The 22,202-nt window shown below is 41.4% G+C and overlaps 1 protein-coding gene across 1 annotated transcript in view; it reads right to left on the bottom strand.

The window, feature by feature from the left end:
• Window positions 1-22,202, bottom strand: part of ARHGAP18 (Rho GTPase activating protein 18) — a 140,708-nt gene that overhangs the window by 17,563 nt on the left and 100,943 nt on the right. The window contains exons 8-12 of the mRNA XM_062186747.1: window positions 19,028-19,105; window positions 15,536-15,695; window positions 13,837-13,919; window positions 9,724-9,930; window positions 6,545-6,685 (exon numbers count right to left, since the gene is read on the bottom strand). Of these exons, the coding sequence (XP_062042731.1) occupies window positions 6,545-6,685; window positions 9,724-9,930; window positions 13,837-13,919; window positions 15,536-15,695; window positions 19,028-19,105 (669 nt within the window). The remainder of the gene's footprint in view (window positions 1-6,544; window positions 6,686-9,723; window positions 9,931-13,836; window positions 13,920-15,535; window positions 15,696-19,027; window positions 19,106-22,202) is intronic.

A 22,202-nucleotide genomic window follows, 5' to 3' on the forward strand; every position in this document is an offset into this window, starting at 1 on the left:
TCTATCAACAGTCACCGACAATGCTTTAGAGACAGCCATAACTGACTTTGAAATGCAAACTCCAGTAGCCTTTTATCCAGCCTTACCCTTAATCAACCTGTCTGCAGCACTGGGTACCACTCACCCAGCTCTGCCTGCCTGGACTACACATTCCTAAACTTTCTCTTCTCTCCTATTATTTCTTAGCCTTTTTATCAGTTGTTCTTCAATGACCCATCACTTAACTACTGGGGTTCCCAGAGATCTATCTTTGCTTTTTCATTTTTTTACTCCATATATCTACCTTGTATAACAAGAACCATAAGTATACCTGTAGCCCCGGAGACTGATTTAAGCTTTCAGGCTCAGGTAGCCAACTCTCACAGAGGTATGTCAACCCAAAATGTCAAAAACTGACTCTTCCATTTCTAGTCTATTTTGCTTGATGCTTCATCATGATAGTAAAGATATCCCAGGCAAAATCACATAGCTCATGTATTATGGCTATCTTTCCATGTCCACAAATACACATGTACACTTTCACAACACAGATATGCCGTACAATAGTTAACCAGCCACCTCTATTCTTTTGGATTTCTAATTTTGACCAGTCTAAAGAAAATGATATTCCTTAGATCCATTCAGTATCTGTATTTTATGGGCTCTACTGGCTCACATTCTAAACTATTCTCCTTTCCCAAATTGGCCTTGTTTCTAGCCAGGACTGGTTTCTTTCTTTTAAAAAAAAAGAAAAAAAAATGATTTATTTTATATATTTGACAGGCAGAGTGATAGAAAGAGGAGAGAGAGCCAGTGAGCAAGTAAACAAGCAAATAATCTTCCATCCATTGGTTCACTGCTCAGATGGCCACAATGGGGCCAGGGCTGGGCCAGGCCTGAGCCAAGCCAAGCCAAAGCCAGGAGCTGGGAACTCCATCTGGGTCTCCCACATGAGTGACAGGGACCCCAGCACTTGGGTCATCTTCTGCTGCTTTCCCTGGCATGTGAGCAGGGAGCTGAATCAGAAGCAGAGCAGCAGGACTTGCACCTGCATCGCAGGCAATGGCTTAACCCACTGTGCCACAATACCACCCCAGAGCTGTTTTAAAAGCTACTCATAAAATATATTTTCTAACAGTAGTTATCATCTTTGTATTACTACCCATAAGCCCAAGATTTGGATATATATATCTTAAAATTCTTCTGTAATTTCTGGAAAAACTGAGTATAAAGAGTCCACAGATTAAAAATTTCATAAATTTGGTTTCAAAATGTAGTTCTACCACTTTCTATCTAGAGAGTTTTAAGTGTGAAATTTAAGATTGCATCGTGGGGCTGGCTTTGTGGTGCAGCAGGTTAAGCCACTGGTTACAATACTGGCCCCCATGTGTGCATGCCAGTTCCAGTCCTAGGTGCTCCATTTCTGATCCAACTCCCTGCTAACGAGCCTGGGAAAGCAGTGGAAAGTGGCCCAATTGTTTGGGCTCCTGCCATTCACGTGGCAGATCTAAATGAAGTTCCAGGCTCCTGACTTTAGCATGGTCCAGCCCTGGTTGTAATGGACATTTGAAGAGCAAAGCAATGCATGGATAGTTTCTCTCTCCCTCCCTCCCTCTCTCTCTCTTTCTAACTTTGTCTTTCACATAGGTGAAAATAGATAACATTTTAAAATAAAATACAACTTAAAAATAAATAAAATCCAACTTAATCATGGAACTCCTAAAGTCATAATCTTTCAGCAATTCCCTATTGTATAAGGCAATCTTCAAAAAATACATGAAGAATTCATATTATGAAAAAACTATGAATGGATTTCAAACTTTTTATACCAAAATAAGCATCTCTTTTTTTTAAAAAAATTATTTATTTATCTGAAAGGCAGGATGACAGAGAGATATGGAGAGAAATCTTCCATCCTTTAATTCATTCCCCAAGGTCCACAACAGCCAGGGCTGGGCCAGACTGGAGCCAGGAGCCTGGAACTCCATCCAGGTCTCTCCCACATGGGTAACAGGTGCCTAGAAATTGAGCCATCATCTGCTAATGCCAGAATGCATGAGCAGGGGGTGGATCAAAAGCTGAGTAGCCAGAACTCACCCAGGCACTCTGATAGGATATGCAAGTGTCCCAAGCAGCAGCTTAACTTGCTGCACCACAATGCCCAGGCCAGCTTTTAATTCTATTTTCCACAAATGTTTTGAAGTTCTCTCGTGTACAGAATAGAAAGCCCCATTCTAGCTTTCACTCTGCCCCTGCCTTGCTATGCACATCACTGGCCAATTAGTATTCTCCCTTCAAACATCCTCAAACATTCCCAGTTAGATGACTGCCACACAGTTCATCCTCAACAGGCCTCAATCATAATGTTCCCTATCAAGTCTCTCCTTCCTGTTTATTAAGTCCAAAACCTCTGAGCCATGTTTGACTTCTTTCTCTCTCACAATCCACATCATTTCCATCAGGAAACCCCAGTGGCTTTAACTACCATCTGATCTCTTTTGAGACTCATATCCCGGTCTGATCCTCCATCATTTCGCACCTCAATTACAGGAACCTCCTGGTCTTCCTGTCTCTAGTTTGCTTCCCTGCAAGTCTCCCCTTTACATCACAACCAAGGCATCACTTTAAAACATAGCACAGATTTTTCATGCCTGTGCCCAACACCTTGCAAGAACCCCATTTCACTCAGGGCAACTCCCAACAATGGACTGCAGGTCTTATGTGATCCAGCCTCAGTGCCTCGCTGACCATATTTCATGCGGTTGCTCCCCTCACCTCTAACCACACTTCACTCCTCGCCAGGCCTCAGATACTCTGAGCAAGTTGCTGCTGTCAGGTCTCTGCCTGGAGTGAGCTTCCTCAGCCGGACACATAGCTCAGCCCTGACCCCCTTCACAATTTTGCTTCACTGAATAATATCCCCGTGACCACATTTAAGTCTGCAAGAGGCTCCCCCGCCTTACTCCCCCTTTTCTGCTCTGTTTTGATGATTTTTTTTTTAGAGCACTGACAACAGAATAACATGCTATGATCATTTATTTTTTTATTGGAAGAATTTAAGTTGTACAAGAGCAGCACTCTTTATTTATTATGCTCAGTAATGTATTTTATGCTCTTAACAACAATGCCTGGCGCACATCAAGGGACTGTTTAACAGGGGAACAAATATACACCCCAGGCAGCTTCAAGGCCTGTGTCTTTGGGCTGCATATCCAAATGATGTGAGGGGAGAGGAAAAGCAACAAGGCGGAATGAATGAGGGCTTATGGCTAATGGCCAAATAGGTGTACCATGTTCCTTGCAGAGGGGACAGCTAGTGCTTAGATGCAGGCAGCTGTTAGCCTGTGGGAAAACAGGCCCCTTCCTCTCAGGCAACAAGAGATGCCCTTAGATCTAAGTGATGGTCGCCCAGGAATTGGTGTTCGGCCCAGCAGCTGGGCAAGCCTAAGTCCCGTATCTGAGCAGCTGAGGGCAACGCTCACCTCCTGACTGCAGCTTCCTGCTGGTGTGGACCCTGAGAAGCAGTGGTGATGGCTCAAGTGAGGGGGCTCCCGAGACCACGTGGGAGATCCGGACTGCGATCCTGGTTCCAGGATTTAGTCTGGCCCTGCCTCCGCCAATATGGGCAGCTGAGCAGTCAGCCACTGATGGGATTGTGTCCATTCTCTCTCGCTCTCTCTCTCTCTAACACACACACACACACACACACAGTTTATTGGTCTCCCCATCTCTCAAGTACATAAGTATTTAGTTTTCAAAGAAGAAACATTAGGGCCGGTGTGTGGAGTAGCAGGGATAGCGGATGCCTGCAGTGCTGACATTACATGGGCACTGGCTCGAGTCCTGGCTGGTTAACTTCCAATCCAGCTCCCTGCTAACGTGCCTGGGAAAGCAGCAGAGGATGGCACAAGTACTTGGGCCCCTACACCCACATGGGTGGCCCAAAATAAGCTCCTGGCTCCTGGTTTCAGCCTGGCCCACCCTGGCCATTGCACCCATTTGGGGAGTGTTCTAGCAGATGGAAGATCTCTCTCTCTCTTTCAAATAAATAAATAAATATTAAAAATAAAAAGAAACATTATTTTTTAATGTTTGCTTTTTTTTAAAAAAAAGGTGGCAGGCCAAGGGGCCAGCATTGTGGTGCAGAAGGTTAAGCCACCACTTGTGACAGAGGTGTGCCATATTGAAGGCAAGACCACCCACATTTGGGTGACCCAAATGAAGTTCCTGGCTTCTGGCTCAGCCTGACCCAGCACTGGCTGCTACGGTATCTGAAGACTGATCCAGCAGCTGAGGGGTCTCTCTGTCGCTCCCCCAGCCCCCCACATCACTCCACCTTTCAAATAAGTAAATCTTAAAACAAATTTAAAAAATAAAGGTGGCAGTCCAAACTTTTACATTAAATCTGTTCATTTTCAAATTATGACAATGGATGGAAGCTTACACAAAATACTCAGATGACTTGAATGCCTTGCCACATATTCACAGTATTTGAACTTACTTTGTACTTTCACCTGCTGTTCTGTAACTGTTTTCTATATATTTATTGTGCCTAATAAAGTGAAACCAAATCAAAAGAAAAATCCTGGAAATGGATAAAACATTTCAGTGGCAGGCCAAATGGATCTATGCGGTAGGCTGGGGTGCTGGGATACTTCCAGCACAGACTAAGTGAGATCCACTGTGCACTGGGTTAGATCTCTCTCTTCCAGTGGCACCTTCATGGTTTCCACATCTCAGCTAAGCTCCCCAGTGAAGCCCCTCTGATGCCTACTCCTGGTTTCCAGGCTTCACCCCTGGCACCATGGAGCTCCATCCCTCAGAGAGATATTCCCGGCTTCCTCATGTGTTCATCCATCTCCCGCTGCCGCTGAACACCCAGCATGAAGGGGGCTCTTGGCACAGAGGAAACACTTAGCAGCATTTTCATAAGGCAATGATTGAATTTCCCAGAAGAGAAAAAGATAACTCCAGAGTGCTAAACTTACAGCTAATCATGATAAAACTCAGATTGACAACTCAAGCTTTAAAGTGGTAGCACAGCTTTGCAATAGCGCAAGGATAATCCTCAGACCGGCTCGTGTCTAATTAGCCCAAAGTGCAAAGAAAGAAACCCAAGTTAATGACTGTTATCTCTAAATGACAAAATTAAATAATTTTTTAAATAACTATTTGAATAAATAGTCCATCTTCAAAAACTGTTTGGATTTTTTTACTCCAGATTTATTATTTAATAGATAAAGCGCCAAGTGTTCCCTTAAATGGATACTGTATTTCAAAGTATCGTGAAATACAAGAATACAAAGTCATGTAAAACCATGGGCACTTCAAAAAGTTCATGGAAAATAAAATTAAAAAATAAATCTGTTAGGGTGCAAAAAAAATTGGAAATTCATACTTATTAAGGATCTACAAAAAGTTCATAAAAATGTGAATTACCAAAAAAGCATGAATTTAAAAACTGTTTTGCATCAAAATAACTTATTTTAATTCAGTATTTCTATAGAATTTTTGAAGTACCTTTGAATAAGCAGGGCTTTGAAGTAAAAAATATTCACCTATCTCCAATGCTAAACGTAACAAGCATTCTAAAGGGGAGCAAAAATGATATCTCTAATATCTTTTCTACCCTGAAAACAGCAAGTCCTTTCTCAACAATATAAATAAATGTTATTTACAATTTCCTTCATTAAATTTTATGTTTTTAAAGATACTTAATATTGGTCTTAAAATTTTACAATTCCAAGATAAGTTATATTTTTAAGAATGAGAACTATAAACTAATTTAGAAGAAAAAAAATTTAAAGAGAAAGAACTATTGGATCCCTAAATAGGCCACAGCAGAAAAATCAAAGGCTGACAATTGTATTTTCACATGATTCCACAAGATGGCAGCATGTAACTGGACAACCTCAACTGCGGTGGTTGGGGTATATTCATTTACACAGAACAATAGAAACCCGTTCATTTCAAGATCTTACTACTCTGGAGCTTTGATAACTCACCCCCTCAATGTATTTTCACGGATATTCCATTCACGTGCACCTAATTCTTAAGATATTCTCACAGTAGCTTGGAAATACTGATATTTAAAAGGTAATTTCTGGAAACACTTTAATTTTCTTTGACTATAATTCTCAAAATTCTTCTCATCAAATACAGGAATTTCAAATACTTATCAAGGTCCAAGAATGAGCCTACGCACAACGCAAACATTAACCTATTAGCTCTCTGGATTAGTTATTTTTCCCCATTGTACTCATGAAAAATTTTAGGAAAAAGGATCAATGGTTTATGTAGTGGATTCTTTACTCATTGTCCATCATATACTCAATGGGCAACTAGAAAGCAGTCGTGTGTGTGTGTGTGTGTGTGTGTTCCAGTTTGGTTTCTTTTGCTCCATATTAACAATCCGCTTGCCAAGTTACCAACATCTGAGTTCTGTACTGATCATGGACAAGGAGTAATGAGGATTGTGGCCGAGTAAATGGCAGACAGTGAAAGCATGTCCCCTTTCTTGGGTCTAAACATTCACTGAAATCCACATCTTTCAAGATTTTCTTACATCATTTGTATTCTTCTCTTGCTTTTCATATTTTTCTCGATCATAAGCCATTTTCTTCAGCAATTTCTTCATGGCTTTTTTATCCTTTTTGTGGTTTTCAGTGTTTTGCTTCCTCACTTGGTTGACAATAAACTTGGGAATCTGCAGAGGAAAGAAATTACATGTAGGAAGGACAAGAGATACGGCAGCAGTTTGAGCTGGAGAAATAGTTATCTTTATTTCTTCAATCTCAAGAGAAGTAAGGTTTTGCCTTTTTGATAAGACTATGCCATTTTCCATGCATGATTCATTAAATCTGGGAAAACAAAGTGCAGGGTATTATCCACGTACCAGGTGTACACAGCACCCGCACAATGTAATTTACCACCCATTGTGTCAGGCTCCAAAAGAGGTTTGTGAAGTTCAAGGACGTAGCAGCCATCGCCCGTGCCAAGAGCATTAAAACTGGGGGCTCCCTGAGGTGAGTGGCGATGGAGGCCGCCACTGGGGCGGTTTGCCTCTGTAGCAGCTACCTCTCCACGGCCCCTTCCTCGCGGCCAGCTGGGCCTCTCAACAAGAGAAAGAAAAACTCACCAATTAACAAGAGCCAACAGCAACAACCCAAGGAAAACTTATCCTCAGAAATCACATTAGCAAGAACCAAATACTTGAAGTTATCAAACTGTAACCATGTAACAATGTTGACTTTTTAAAACTTGAGATATAACAAATGAACATTACCTTTAAAAAATATTTACATTTAAATGCATTTAGATCAGATGCCTTTTATACAACATTTTTCCCCCCCAAAGAATTCATAGCCAGTGTTGTGACACAGTGGGTAAAGCCACTGCCTACATATGGGTTCATAGAGGATGTTCAATCCCAGCTGCTCCACTTCCAGTCCAGTTCTCTGATAATGTGCCTGGGAAACCAGTAGAAGATGGCCCAGGTACTCAGGTTCCTGCACCCACATGGGAGCCCTGGAAGTAGCTCCTGGCTTCAGCCTGGCCCAGCCCTGGCTTATATGGCCATTTGGGGAGTAAACCAGCATATGGAAGACCTAGCGTGCTCTCTCTCTGTAAATTTGCCTTTCGAGTAAATAAAAACAAATCTTCAACTAAAAATAATTTAATTAACTTTAAAAGATATTTATAAGAAATTTTGGCCGGCGCCATGGCTCAACAGGCTAATTCTCCGCCTAGCGGCGCCGGCACATGGGGTTCTAGTCCCGGTCGGGGTGCCAGATTCTGTCCCAGTTGCCCCTCTTCCAGGCCAGCTCTCTGCTGTGGCCCGGGAGTGCACTGGAGGATGGCCCAAGTGCTTGGGCCCTGCACCCCATGTGAGACCAGGAGAAGCACCTGGCTCCTGCCTTCGGATCAGCGCGGTGTGCCGGCCACAGCGCACCAGCCGCAGCGGCCATTGGAGGGTGAACCAACGGCAAAAAGGAAGACCTTTCTCTCTCTCTCTCTCTCTCTCTCACTGTCCACTCTGCCTGTCAAAAATAAAAATAAATAAATAAATAAAAAATCTAAAGAGATTTCAGAATCTAGACATCATCCCTGGAATGGGTGAAATATTCAACATCACAACTTTGCTTGGAAGTTCTTCAGTACTTTTGTTCCAATTGCATATAAAATACCTCTCTCAAAAATTATAAATTTCACTGGAAAGTGGGGCCTTACTCAACTAAGCCTCTCATTCCTCACCATGTTGTCCTGATTCTGTCAAAACGCAAGCTCAGGGGTAGGTATTTGGAATAGCGGTTAAGAGTCTGCTTAGGACACCGCACCCCACACTGGAGTGATAGGTTCAAGTCTGCCTTCCTGCTGAAGGGCAGCCCAGGCGGTAGCAGGCGGTGGCTCAAGTACTCGGGTTTGGTTTCTGGTTTCTTCATGGGAGATCCACACTGGGTTCTGAGCTTCTTAGCACTGGCCTAGCCTGGGCCTAGTCTGAGCTTGACTGATGCAGGCAGTGGGGAGCGAACCAGTAAATGGAAGACTGATCTCTCTCTTTCTCCTCCCCAATTTTTTTTCTTTCTCTTTGTGTTTTGACCTTTCAAATAAAATAAAAAGCAAAGCAAACCTAAGCCTCCATTCAGACTAAGGATAAAACAGGGACCTCCTCCGCAATCAGAATTCACATCCCTTAAGTAAAACTCGACGAGAGTAACTGAGTGCTCTGAGGTCAAGATGGAAAGACGACAGGCTCCATATTGGGAGAACGAAGATCGGGCAGAATAAATAAGAAGTGCTTGCTAAAGGGAATGTTTTCTTGGCATAATTTCTTGATTTTAAAATAGAAATTTGCAGGGCAGGGGCTGGCACTGTGGCACAGAGGGTTAAAGCCCTGGCCTGAGGTGCCAGCATCCCATGTGGGTGCCGGTTCTACTCCCAGCTGCTCCTCTTCCTATCCAGCTCTCTGCTGTGACCTGGGAGAGCAGTGGAAGATGGCCCAAGTCCTTGGGCCCTGCACCCACGTGGGAGACCCAGAAGAAGCTTCTGGCTCCTGGCTTCGGATTGGCGCAGCTCTGGCCATTGTGGCCATCTGGGGAGTGGACTGGCAGATGGGAGACCTCTCTCTCTGTCTCTACCTCTCTCTGTAACTCTTTCAAGTAAATAAAATAAATCTTTTTTTAAAAAAAAAAAAAAAGAAATTTGCAGGGGGTATTGGGATACAGCATCCCATATCAGGGTGCTGGCTCAACTGCTGGGTACTCTGCTTCCAATCCAGCTTCCTGTGAAAGCACCCTGGGAGACAACAGATGATGGCCCCAGTGCTTGGGCCCCTTTCTCCCAGGCATGAGACACAGATGGAGTCCTAGGTTCTTGGTTTCAGCCTGGTCCAGTCCTGGTTGTTGCAAGCATTTGGGAAATGAACCAGCAGATGAAACACCTCTCTCTCTTTCTCTCTCAAGTCAATGAAAATAAAAAACTTTAAATAGACATTAAAAACTGAGTAAGATTCTTAAAAAAATAGAAACCAGAGGGCCCCCTCATGTAGGTGAACAGAACATCTTCAGTACTTTCTGCACTCAAAATTTTCTGTAAAGCTGGTGACAAAGATACAATGTATTTTTTAACCATTAAGAATAAAGCACATTTTCTATATCAGCTTTATACAATTATCTTCAAAATTGCTATATGCAATCATGACAGGAAATTACACGCCATTAACAGAGCTTAAAAACATATACTTACTGTCCACAGAAGTTTCTGATACTTAATCAATAAGTGCATGACATTCGCTGTCCCAGCTGCCATTACAAATTCTCGCTGTTCACTGGGCTTCAAACCCAACGCGTGACACATAAAGAGATTTGGGGCCATGACCATAGCTACATTCATGACTGTCATCTTATTCTTCTCCTTGTTATCTACGACTCTTTGGAGAAATTCAAGCAGGCCCTGCAATAGAGATGATTCTTTGAGATTTGTCTCATACATGAAGAGATAAGAGCAAGCAGCCTACAGGGTTTTTATGTCCTTTAACGAGTAAGTTGTGCATAAGCCCGGGGAGCTGGCCACATCCATCAAAGCGTCTCCATTTGGTTGATCCTTTGAGATGGCACATTGCTGCTACGAAGGATGACGGCACTGGAAACAGAGGCAGCAACAGGGAGCAGGGAGAGGAGAAGGAACACGTGACTCCTCTGACCTCCTGGAACCAAGGACCACTGGAAAGGAATTTCAAATGTCATAGAAACATTCGCTTGTTTCGGAAAGTCCTGTCCTTTTACAGATTAAAATGCGAATCTCTTAAAAAGGCTCATTCACCCTCAGTTTCATTTGCTTTAAGGCATTCAGTAGCTGGTGGACGTAGCACCTACAAAAAAAATGAGGATCAGAGTTTTTCGAAACTAAATGACAGGACAAATGAAAAGGAACTTTTTACAAGAGCAAGCTAGGTTACGGTCAGCTTGATACCGGCCAATTACAACACATACAGCAGAAGCTCATCCTCTGAGCCTAGCCGTGGAGCCACAAGCAGCTCAGGTCACCCTGCTCTGAGAGGACTTCAGATGACAAAGTATTCCCTTGCTTTCTTCAATTATTTTGCTCTACAGCATTAGTACCAATCACTGCCCAGGTATCCAGTGTTCTCTGTTGGCGAGGCAGTGTGACCGATCATGTCACTGTATCTCCTTACTGGAGATAGAGAATTCTTGCAACGAGATAGGTAATAACTGAAATTAGCCCCATTTTATAGGTGAGGAAAACAAGTTTTAGAGAATGTAAATCAGCTCATGGAGACCGTCCACCTAGCAAATGGTGGAGGGGGAATTTAATTGCAGGTGTCTGGTTTTTTATTTCCGAAATCTTAACGTCTCATGGTATTTTGTTTCCACGTTTAGCCTAAAATCCCGACCTGAACAGGTCGAATATACTACACTGACATGGAAAAGCAGAAACAGCAACAACAACAACCAGCGTCTGTCTTTTTGCAGGATTTCTAGGAGAGAAAAAAATCCTCTAAGCACCAAGATGCTGATTTTCAGTCAAGTTCAGCTGCTCTACAGACCTCCAACATGTGAAGCAAACTTAAGCCAGAGCCTTCGCATCTACCAGTGAGATTTATATATCTAATTTCTGGTCCAGTGTTGAGAAAGTTTGAATTGTAATTCAAGCATAAGTTTATATAGCAACAGCACGTTCTCAAATGAGGACAAAAGATTAATTGGTGACGTTTAGAAAAAATATTTAATTTTGCTCCACAGAGACCAGAATAATTGTTCAGGGACCAGGGTATCTCTTTCGTTACAAGCATAAATTAAAGAGATTAGGTAATAAACTATTTTAATTGCAGTGTGCATATGCAGAAGGTTATTCAAAGTATTACTACCAGGGTACTAGACACAGAGAAAGTAAATATAAAATTAATGAGATATTAGCCTAGCCCTTGCTGAAAGAACTGCAGTATTTTCTCTTCATCCGAACTGGCAGAAGTGCCTCTTTTTACCAAACTGTTTACTTTATCCCCAGCCTGGTATGTATGAGCATCAGTGGATTCACCAAAAACTCAAGTTGGAGTGCCAGCACAGTACTTATTTGCTGTGAGTGATCTTAGAGTAACTCCTCTTATATGTCTGCTCTTGAAAGTGTCATCTGTAAAACGAGCCTGCAAGATCGAGGGAATGCAAATAACCTACGCATTACAACCACAGAAAGGATGAAGGTCAGCCACGACGTGAACATGGATCGCCTCTGGATCTGTTCTAGTCAGGCTTCCCTGCTCGGGCAAGTCAAAGTGGGGGTGGTGCTGATCATTTGTCCACATGGCACAGTCATCCCAGGCAACAAATCACTCTGCCCAAGCAGCTTGCTCAGAGACACCTTACACCAGGACCGGGCATGAACAGGGTGCCTCCCAATCGCGCTGTGGGCAGAGCTCTTCTCTACGCAATGATTCTGTTCCCCTGCATGACAGCTGAAGGAGGGGCGCAGCGCTGCAGAAGCTGGGTAGCTTTGCTTTGGGCCCCCTGAACTGTGATGCATTTGCCCATTTCTTCTACAGAACTAAAGTTATTGTTGATTCCTTTGCACACGCAGCAAATTTACTACAATGCTTCTATTACTAGAATTCTTGTTTGAAACCTTTATCAAAGCTGGATAATTAAGTTACTAAAGCTTAAGCAAATAAGCAAAATGACTTGTTTGCATATCCAAAAGAATTTCCTTCCTTAAGTATGAAATTATGCTTCCAGTAAACCTATATGCAAAAAATTAAAATAACCCTAAATTTTCAAAAATATCTTCTAAACAGATTTTTTTTTTTAAGAATATGCCTGAGACTATGAAGGGAAAGTCCAACGATGAGTTCTAGAGCATTCTTAGAGTCTTAGCCAATAGCGATCGAAATAGAAACTTAAGTGTTTCCTCCCTCAACCATGTGAACTCATCTGAACATAGGTATATTTGACATAAACCATGTGGCTTTCAACTGCCATCCTATACTGGCTCATTCAAACAAGCACCTTGATGTGAGTGAGAAAAATATGTTCCTTCCTCTTCCTGGACAGTTGATGCCCCATGTCCAGGGCATGGCTGGCAAGCAGAGGACACACCAGAAATCAGTCCCTCTTTGTCCTGGGCCATTCAGCCATGGCCTGTACACCTTACACAGATGCCTCATCACACAATGTATTAAATGTTGTCCTTTCTGGAGTTGGCTCCAGCTCAAAGACAAATTGAAACAAAAACTAATGTTGCCTCCTGAGTTATTCATTTGACAATCAGTGAAGCAGAAAGTTATTTTTTTTTTAAACTTAGTAGAGGAACTAACTCTTTGGACATTCTCCCATGGTGGATATAATGTTTCCCCTCCAGTAATCCTTATAAGCTGGTTCAGCAAGAAAAGTTGAGGATTAACGTTCATTCAGTGGACATTAAACAACTATCACTCATATAGTTACAGTTCAAGGAATTTAATGAATTATGGGAAAAGTTTTCTAATATTTATTAATGTTTAATTTTGTTTAATTGACATAGCATTTAATTTCAAAAAGACAGAAATGTAGATGGTAAAGCAATGGTACTATCCTACTTATGTAAAAAAATTTTTTATGATAATGGAAAACTAAGGTAAATACTCTTTCTAAATCCCCCATTTTTCTTTTATAAAACTTTGTTATGAAACCTGTTATAATGACTCTATCATCTTTTGCCTTTAGGAAAAGTAAATCAGTGTCAATCAATCCACTGCTTACAAAAGCCTCTGAAAATATGTATAATAAACAGCATTCAGTCATACAAACATAAGATCAACATCATGTGCAATGTTGATCAATATTGAGAAACTCTTAGAGAAATAACTAGAGTTTTTGTTGGTCTATGTTTTGGCTAACAAAAGTTTCAAATCACCATTAAGACTCATTTAGATCTACTACTTGAAATTATAAAATGCAACATCTTTAGGAGCAGTGCCTTGTATAGGGCAAGCTTTAAGATTTTCATTGTAAACATTTATTTTTCCCCTCAAATATAATTTGGAAACCGTGGAAAAATTTTTAAAAAGTACTCACATCTCGATTAACCAATGCACCTCAATCATCTGTTTTGGCAGGAGAAATGTTACGGTGAAAATTAAAACATAAAAAGCAGCAAAACAAAACCCAATAATATTAATATCACAGCAACATCATGGATTAATAGAGAGTTAAAGACTTTCTGTCACCATCTGGCCTTAAAAAAGGCCTTTCCCTTTATAGATTTTATTACCATTTCAAAATAAACACCATATTGTTTTGCCACAAACAATGAAAAATTCCCATGCTTAGCTCTAAGGGATATTTAATGTCAATTGGCCCCGCTGACCTTGAGCGTGTCCCTGTTTGCGACGGGCAGGAGGATGACAAGGAGGTTCAACGCCTGCAGCTGTTGCTTCTTCGAGGGCAGATCTGTGACAGAGTAAATCAATCTGAACTTTTCTTCATTGAACATGGTCCCCCCCCACCCCCACCCCCCGATTATTTGAAGAAAAGAAGTTATTTGACATAAACATTACTGTGAAATGTAAGACAAAATGACTGCACAGCATGCCTCGTTGTGAGTGTGTTTGTGGGAAATCAGGAGAAGCAGCTGCTGTTACGGCTTCCTTCATCCCGGAATGCTTGCCTCCAACTGTGATCGTATGATGTGCAGCCTTATGTTTGCAGACACACAACACAGTGCTTTGGAAATCATTTTAATGTCTGCGTGACAACTATTACCCAATAGAAAGACCTAGAAGATTGGACCCTCCGTGACATGGTAACAGGGTGCATCTCTAACAGTGAAGTTTCTTGCATTTAATGGTATGGAATGACTCATGGTAGGACTCCATTCATTCCAACAGCAATATGTACAACAGAGCCTGGAATATAATAGGTGTTCAATAAATGTTTGTGGAATGAATCAGAAAACCAAGTGGTTTAATTAGGAGATGTGTTGCTTTCAATGATACTATAATTTTCAGTAGCCCTTACTCAATTTAAGTAGTACTCATAGATATTCAAAATCATTCCAGCATTTCTTTTCCAGCAATAAATTTGGTTCCTCAATCCATATCCAGGAAATGTATGCAAAATAGCCCAATTTAATCATTAAAAGTATTTTAAACAGAAGATGACTTCTTCTGTTTAAAGCAAAAAATCTGCTAAGAAAAAAATACTTTAAGCAGCAGATAATTTCAGTCACATCGCTTCTAGAAATTCTGAAGAAATGTTATGATATGAGATGACTCATGGAATCATCTCAATATTGCATGCTTTAATAGCCTGGAACAGTTCTGGTTGACACTGTAGCTCATGGTAATTATTAATGGTGTCTCTTTTGCACACTCAAAGGGTCCCAGTTTGGAAATTAAAGATATGGTTACTTGAATGTGGTGACGGCATTCTCCTTTATGGTCTCTAGGAGTAAAACGGGATAATTATGTCAGTACATAAAACTTAGAAGATCTCTGCTCTCTGGAAAAGGTATCAAGAACTGTTAGAGATGCTAATTTGAGACTGGCCTAACATTGTAAAAAGGCAACACATCAGAAGTTTGTGGCTGGCCACCAACAAGGCAGCAAAATGCTTTGTTCTGTCTCTGTGTGACAACTGCAGAATTTAATTTTTAGGAAATGCTCGCAGACTCCAGCACATCTCTTGCTTTTATGATAACTGTTCCTCCATAGCTCCTGCTACAAGAGCTGCTTTTAACGCAAGGAAAATGTAGCAGGGATCTCCTTTGAGTTACTCTATTGTAAGAGAAAAGCGAAGTTTCCAGATTTTGAACTCTAAAATATACCGTACTCCTTAAACATTGTGCAATCAGTCTGGACCCAAAGAGAACATTCTGTTATCTGTTTACTCAGAGATGTAAATTTATGAGACAAGGGAAACAAGGCATGGCAGTGAGCACTCATTGGCATCAGTGAGTCCATATGGCTACCTAAATATCGGTGATAGTCTTTGGGATGACAAATGTTATTAAAACAAATAGCATGGATGGCATCAGCACAAGGACTGCCTCCAAGGGTGGCACTTACTCTGAACAGCCTGAAAGGCTTTGAGATACTCTACGCTGAGCAATGGCTGGGGCAGCTCCCGGATAAAGAGCTTTAGCAAGCTGGCCGCATCGTGCTGTTTGACACTTTCCCAATTAAAAGTCCCTTCATAAAACTTTGCTTCTAGTTCTTGGCAGAGATTCTGAAAGGCACAAGAAAAAGAAAAAAAAAAGCAGTGAGTACATTTTTTTTTCCCTGCTTAAGAGTATGATATAATTTCCACTTCACAAGAATTCTGTTCTTTGGAAAAGACATATCAAAGTACCAAAAGTCAGTGCTTCTCTGTTACTCAGAAAAAACTACCTCCCCACCCTGAGTGGATTTTGCCAAGGAAATGGTCTACCTAAAGCCAACACATTATTAAGATTTATATTTTTTCATATACACTCAACAACAAGCAGTACAGGATTCATTAAAAAAATGCTTAAAATGTTCTTTATACTTGGGGCTTCAAGTAGATGCTAGAAGGCTTCATTAATAAGAAAAAACATCAAAAATGATTCTGGCACAGGCACTGCGGGCAGGGGGTTGAACTACCACTTGGGACACCTGCGTTAGAATCAGTCCCGTCACTGCTTCCAATCCAGCTTCCTGCTAATGCATCTGAAAGGCGGCGGAGGATGGCCCAAGGGCTTGTTTCCCCACCACACGCAAGGGGAATCTGATGGAGTTCCTGCCTCCTGAATTCAGCTTGGCCCAGTCCTGACTCTTGTGGACATCTGGGAAGTGAGCCAACAGATCAAGGATCACTTTCTCTCTGTCTCTCCCTTATCATTTTTCTTTCAAATAAATAAATAAATAACAAAAGTTTTTTTTTTTAAAGAAACGATGCTTTAGAGTATTTAGAAGCATTATATATAATAAAATACATAATCCATCCATGAGCCTACAGCAGAAAACTACCTTTGACTAATCACCACTGGGAGATGCAAAACCAAATTCTCTGAGTCCTGAAAACGTATCAACATCCCTATCTTCAGTGCACAACCTTCCTGCTACCAGCTGCAGACCACAGTCAGCATCCATGGAGAATTAGAAACACTGAGCGCCTCTACCTCAAGGGCCCTATGACATTTGCCCTGCAAATTAATACTGATAAATCAATTTCGCTTCATAATGACTATTCTCTGTGTGCTCCTTCACTGTGACATCAAGCCTATCCTGTTAGCAATCTTTCGGAGTTCGTGTCACTTCCTTCTGTCATCTGAAGCCATTCTGCTAGGGGGTGCTCTTTGTGTGGCCAGTGCGGTGAATTTACCACATCTCCTCTTCACAACACAAGCCTAAGCCTCCTTCCCCTGCCCCAGTGATTTCGGAAGCAAATATGCGACATGGGAAGTGAGGAAGAGACAAAGAAAGAGGTGAGGGGGTGGGGGGGAGGGGCTGAGGAAGAAGGGATACAAGGAAGTGAAGGGAGAGAGGAGGCGGAGGCTCAAGATGAGGTGAGGGAGAGGCAGAATCAGAGGGGAGGAGAGAAGGAAGGGAGAGAGAAGATGGGGGAGAGGAAGGGAAGGGGAGAAAGAGGGAGATAGAGCAGGAATTCGATGGGGCAGGGGAGAAAAGAGACAAATGAGATTTTTGCATATTATCTTTAAATTATTTATAACGGAGCAGCTGCTGCATAATTCGGTGCACGACACCAGGCTGGGTGGAAGAGTTGAGCCAGCTGAATTGCTTAATTGGGCTTCTTAAAAATTACATTGAGTTGAACTTGTCCTTCTCCCAGGCTCCATGCCACAAAGTAAAATCCACATTCTCTTCACTATTCTGCACCGCCATAAACCTGTTTTTGACTCATGGGAGTTGGTCGTGACACTCTGCTAGCAAAGGCCTGGGCGCTCTGAACAGTGGCTTGAGAAGTTCCAGTCTGGCGGACAAGGGTGATAGGAGGTCATCTCGCCTGCTTCCAGGGGATTTCTTGGTCAGGGAACGTGCTGCTCAACAGCACTTATCTCAGCATCACCTACGATGTCCATGATGGATTAGCTGTGAACGTGTGGTAGGCTGAGACAACGGCAAGTTAACCAACTCACACACACTCCAACAGTTTCAGGGACCTCTAAGCACCAGACACCAAACCCAGGAGACACAGGATGAAATCTGTGAGCAGAGCATATCAGATTACTTGCATCCTATGAAAATGAGATCATCGAGTCCTAAGAGCCAAGTAGGCTGGAACCAGCGTCCTCAGCTGAGGAAACTTTTAAAATAAGCAGGTGATGCAGACTGTGGAATGTGTGAACAGCAGCTCCCATCTCAGCGGCAGCCCAGCTCCGGCGTCACAGGGAAGTCTGCCCACACCCACCGCGAATCGGTCCTGATCCAGCTCCGACTGGCATCTAGAGCAGGCCTTAAGGAAACGAACGGGGAAGATCTCTTCCTTAGATCTTATTTTCAAATTCAGGAAAACTACAGATTGCATATGGGCAGTTATTTGTGCTATTGAGTTTACAGCTAAGCTGAATTTGGAAGGTAGTCATGTAATGACTGCTAACCATCAACTTTCCCTAAATACCTTTCTCAGACAGAGCTCAGCTCATAGTAAGAGTCCCCTGGAAATCGCAAATCCCCTGGGAGGCATCATCTTCGGAGTAACTATCTTTACCGCACACACTTCAAGGAGCTTTATTCGCGCGAGCACGAAAGCCGCGCGATCCCGGAGCCTTGCAGAGTGGGACGGAAAGGCCACTCAGAAGGGAGAGACCGAGACAACCGGAAAGCGAGTGCAGTGCTCCATTTGGGAAGAATGGCAATCCCTCGCCAGACGCATGCTACACTGGGTGTGACAAGACAAAGACCCATGAGTATCAGGGAGGTGGATGCTATAGAATCTGTCTGCCCCGTCACTAAGGCTAGTCACATACAGAGACTCGTGTCAAAGACCCTCATCTGTTCACCTCCTGGAGTCCAAGTTCCTGCCTTTTTTACAGAAAACTGAACTGCAAGTAGTCAACCAAGCTAAATCTATCATCGAACCCCCTATTCTAATTGCACTCATCATGCTCTCCTTATCATAGAGAACAGGGTGATGTTGAAAACATCAGAACTTACAAAACAACAAAAGGGACTGTAGAAAAACCAAATACAAGCAATGTTGAGGGATTTCATTTTATCTTGTCTACTTTCCTAAAAGATAGAGAGATCTTCTATCTGTTGGTTCATTTCCTAGATGGCCACAAGGGCCTAGGCTGGGCCAGGCCAGAGCCAGGAGCCAAGAGCTTCTTCCTGGTCTCCTATGCGGGTGCAGGGCCCACACACTTGGGCCATCTTCCCCTGCTTTCTCAGGCACATTAGCAGGGAGCTGGATCAAAAGCGCAGTAGCCAGCACTCAAACCGGCACCCATACGGGATGCTGGCATTGCAGGTGGCACCTTAATCCACAAGGTCACCACTCTGGCCACGACAAGTTAGCTTTTAAGATGCAAAAGTATAATTAAACAATAAAAATTCATTTTAGAAGAACCAAGAGGTTACTTTGATTCTGATGGCAGCTCCAGGGACTCGCAAGAGGCCTTCTGTTTCCAGGCCTCCATCTTCAATCCGAGAAATCAGCTGTAAAAAAACAGAAAAACACTCAGATTTTGATATTTGTAGCAGGTACAACTCCAAATTTAACATCTGTTTCACATATAAATAAATGAAAACTGATTACAGGGACACATAAACTGGATCTTATGAGGTTCCAAATGACTGAATTACCAACATCCTTCAAAACAATACATCCGAAAGCTTTAGTTTTAATTTACAAAAAGTTGGGTCTCATTCTACTTGGTAACAGAAGTGTATAATTTCATACAACAGCTGTGGAACTCCAAACAAACTGAGGATGAAGATGTTCCTTGTGAAAAACAACTGAGAACATCCATTTCTTGTGTTTGTTTTTTTTTTTTTTTCTGGGAGATACATTTGCAATCAAATAAGTCTTAAAAAATTCTAGTATTTGTACATCTACATCTCATTTTTAGTTTTTTCCAAGGATGAATTATTTATGATCTAAAGGAAAAAGAAAACTTGCTTGTAAATATTCATTTTTAAGCCTTTGGTGGTTAACTAAAAAAGCATTCTTGAACAGGATCTCCACATCATACCTAGTAATGCCTAATGAATACATACAGATCTGCTATCTCTAGAACCCCACTAATGTTTTTTTAAATTTTGTGTTATAAGGCAAAAACTCACCATAAAATAAAAAGGCAAATGGAGAAATTACAATGAAAAACTGTTGGAAACTAGGAAGATGAAAGAGAAGTCAGTTTCTTGGCAGAATGATCTTCCAGCTGGAATACTCATCCCCTGGGCAGTGCACAAATACTTTTTGGGATAATCTGCTATTGCAAGGAAATCAATTTCATGTTCTCAGTGTAAAGATTAGGTCATTTTTTGGTATCGTTTAGCTTTTCCTTCTTACCACCTACAACCCTTCAACCCTTTCCCAGCAGCTCTCTCCTGCTTTACATTTTTTTTTTTTTTTTTTGGACAGGCAGAGTGGAGAGAGAGAGAGAGAGACAGAGACAGAGAGAAAGGTCTTCCTTTTTGCCATTGGTTTACCCTCCAATGGCCGCCGCAGGTGGCGCGCTGCTCCGAAGCCAGTAGCCAGGTGCTTCTCCTGGTCTCCCATGCGGGTGCAGGGCCCAAGGACTTGGGCCATCCTCCACTGCACTCCCGGGGCCACAGCAGAGAGCTGGCCTGGAAGAGGGGCAACCAGGACAGAATCCAGCGCCCCGGCCGGGACTAGAACCCGGTGTGTCGGCGCCGCAGGTGGAGGCACCGGCTCTCCTGCTTTATGAAAGACAGAACTATTCTTCCATCATCTACAAACTTCCTACAACACTCTCTGCATGCCCCAAGGCAGAAAATCTTCCAGAGTGCCTAAAGAATGTAAAATTTTATTATTTGTTTCAAGGAAGCCTCTTTTAATGATTTACCAAAGCTCTATAAACTACACAGAGCTTATTTTTTTCTCTCTCCATATAAAAGAATCTATGAAAAGCAAAGCATGGCATCATAAATGAGGTCTTATCTACATGGTCAAAAGTCAGATAAGTTGTAGCATGTAGACACTAGAGAAGACAGCGGTTGTTCTCCTAGGAGCTTACTTGTTCTATCCTGCAACTAGATTATGGTCACAGAAAGCACTGGGGATAAGAATTCCGAATTACGCAAATGGTACTTCCAGAATTTTCCTAAGGATTTACTATTACTTGAAAAAGGAAGCATCTCTGACAACTCCAAATACTACATGAGTTTTTAAAATTCAACTAGAATGTTTTCCAAAACATTGTTCATGTTATACAAGACAAAAACCCACAGCCCAAATTTTACATGAATTATTAGATTAGATGCACATTATTCAAAAAAGTCAAATTTATAAGTAGTCTATGTACAGCCAATTTTCATTTTATTTCATCTTTAAATGTTGCTACATCCTATTAACCAGAAATAAAATATGCTATGTGCTTGAATAGTTTTTTGTTGTATATGCCTTTCAGTTTCAATAAATGCAGGAGAGGAATTGATTTTGACTTCTGCATAATTTCTTGAGGGTGCTTTCTGGATTTTTATATTAGACTCTTTTTTATGATTCTCTAAAACAGAATACCAGCAACCAATAGTTATTTAGATAGACACATAGGAAGGAAGGAATGCCATGTGTTTTCTTATACTTCTCACTTTGAAAATAACAAATTTTAAACTATCACACTATGTTGCATTATTAAACGTAAATAATAAGAAAGTCTTAGTAATTTTCCTATTATTTCCAACTCTTAAAACAGAGTTGGAAAACAACTGTATTGATCTATTTATTTTATTATTTTAGCAATTTATCTTGTCCATTTCAATAACTTTTTAATAATTTTCATAAAATTTCTCAAAGCACATATTAAATACTTACATGAACTAAAAAATGAAATGAAAATGGAGTCCAACTTTTTGACACAAAGTATGTCTGATTTGGCTGATTAGTTTGACAAAGAGAACATTGGATTTGCTAATGAGATTATACAGCAGACTTTTTCCATGAATTAAATTTAACAGCATTTCTACTTCCCCAATGCCTTCTGAGAATATGATTTGAACAATGTGTCTCTGAGCAAAAACAGATATCAGATCAGCTTTGCTAGTACTATTTGGGTACACTTCCTCAAAAATTAAAGTATGATCTTCTAAAGACTGCTAATGAATCTTTTTACAAATCAGTGCTTTCTAATTCTTTCCTTTTTATAAAATTGAGGGGAAGATCTAATTGAATTGTCAGCTAATGAATCAAAAAAGCATTTTTGCATGATAGATTGATGTGATATATTGCATATAATCAGAAAGGATGAAAACAGATGACCATTATGTACAAATACATTCTTTTATATTCTCCTTTATGTTTTCCTTTATGTTCTATGTGAATTAAAACCTCTTTAGAGATGTCATCCAATACTTCCAACTGGTAGGCTGCCAAAGTTTCCAGGATGTTGAAAGTGACCAAATATTGAAAACAACCGACTCAATAATAATTCAAGAAAAAAATGAAAAGGGAGATTGTTCTTAAGGGATCAGCTAGAATCCTGTTCCAGGTTAAAGGAATACAGAACCTTCATGGGAACTGTAGCTCACCGAACTTCCCTGGTGTGATGGTGAGTTGCGTGCATCAACATAG

Source organism: Lepus europaeus, chromosome 3 (assembly GCF_033115175.1).
Source record: "Lepus europaeus isolate LE1 chromosome 3, mLepTim1.pri, whole genome shotgun sequence".
Classification (NCBI taxonomy): domain Eukaryota; kingdom Metazoa; phylum Chordata; class Mammalia; order Lagomorpha; family Leporidae; genus Lepus; species Lepus europaeus.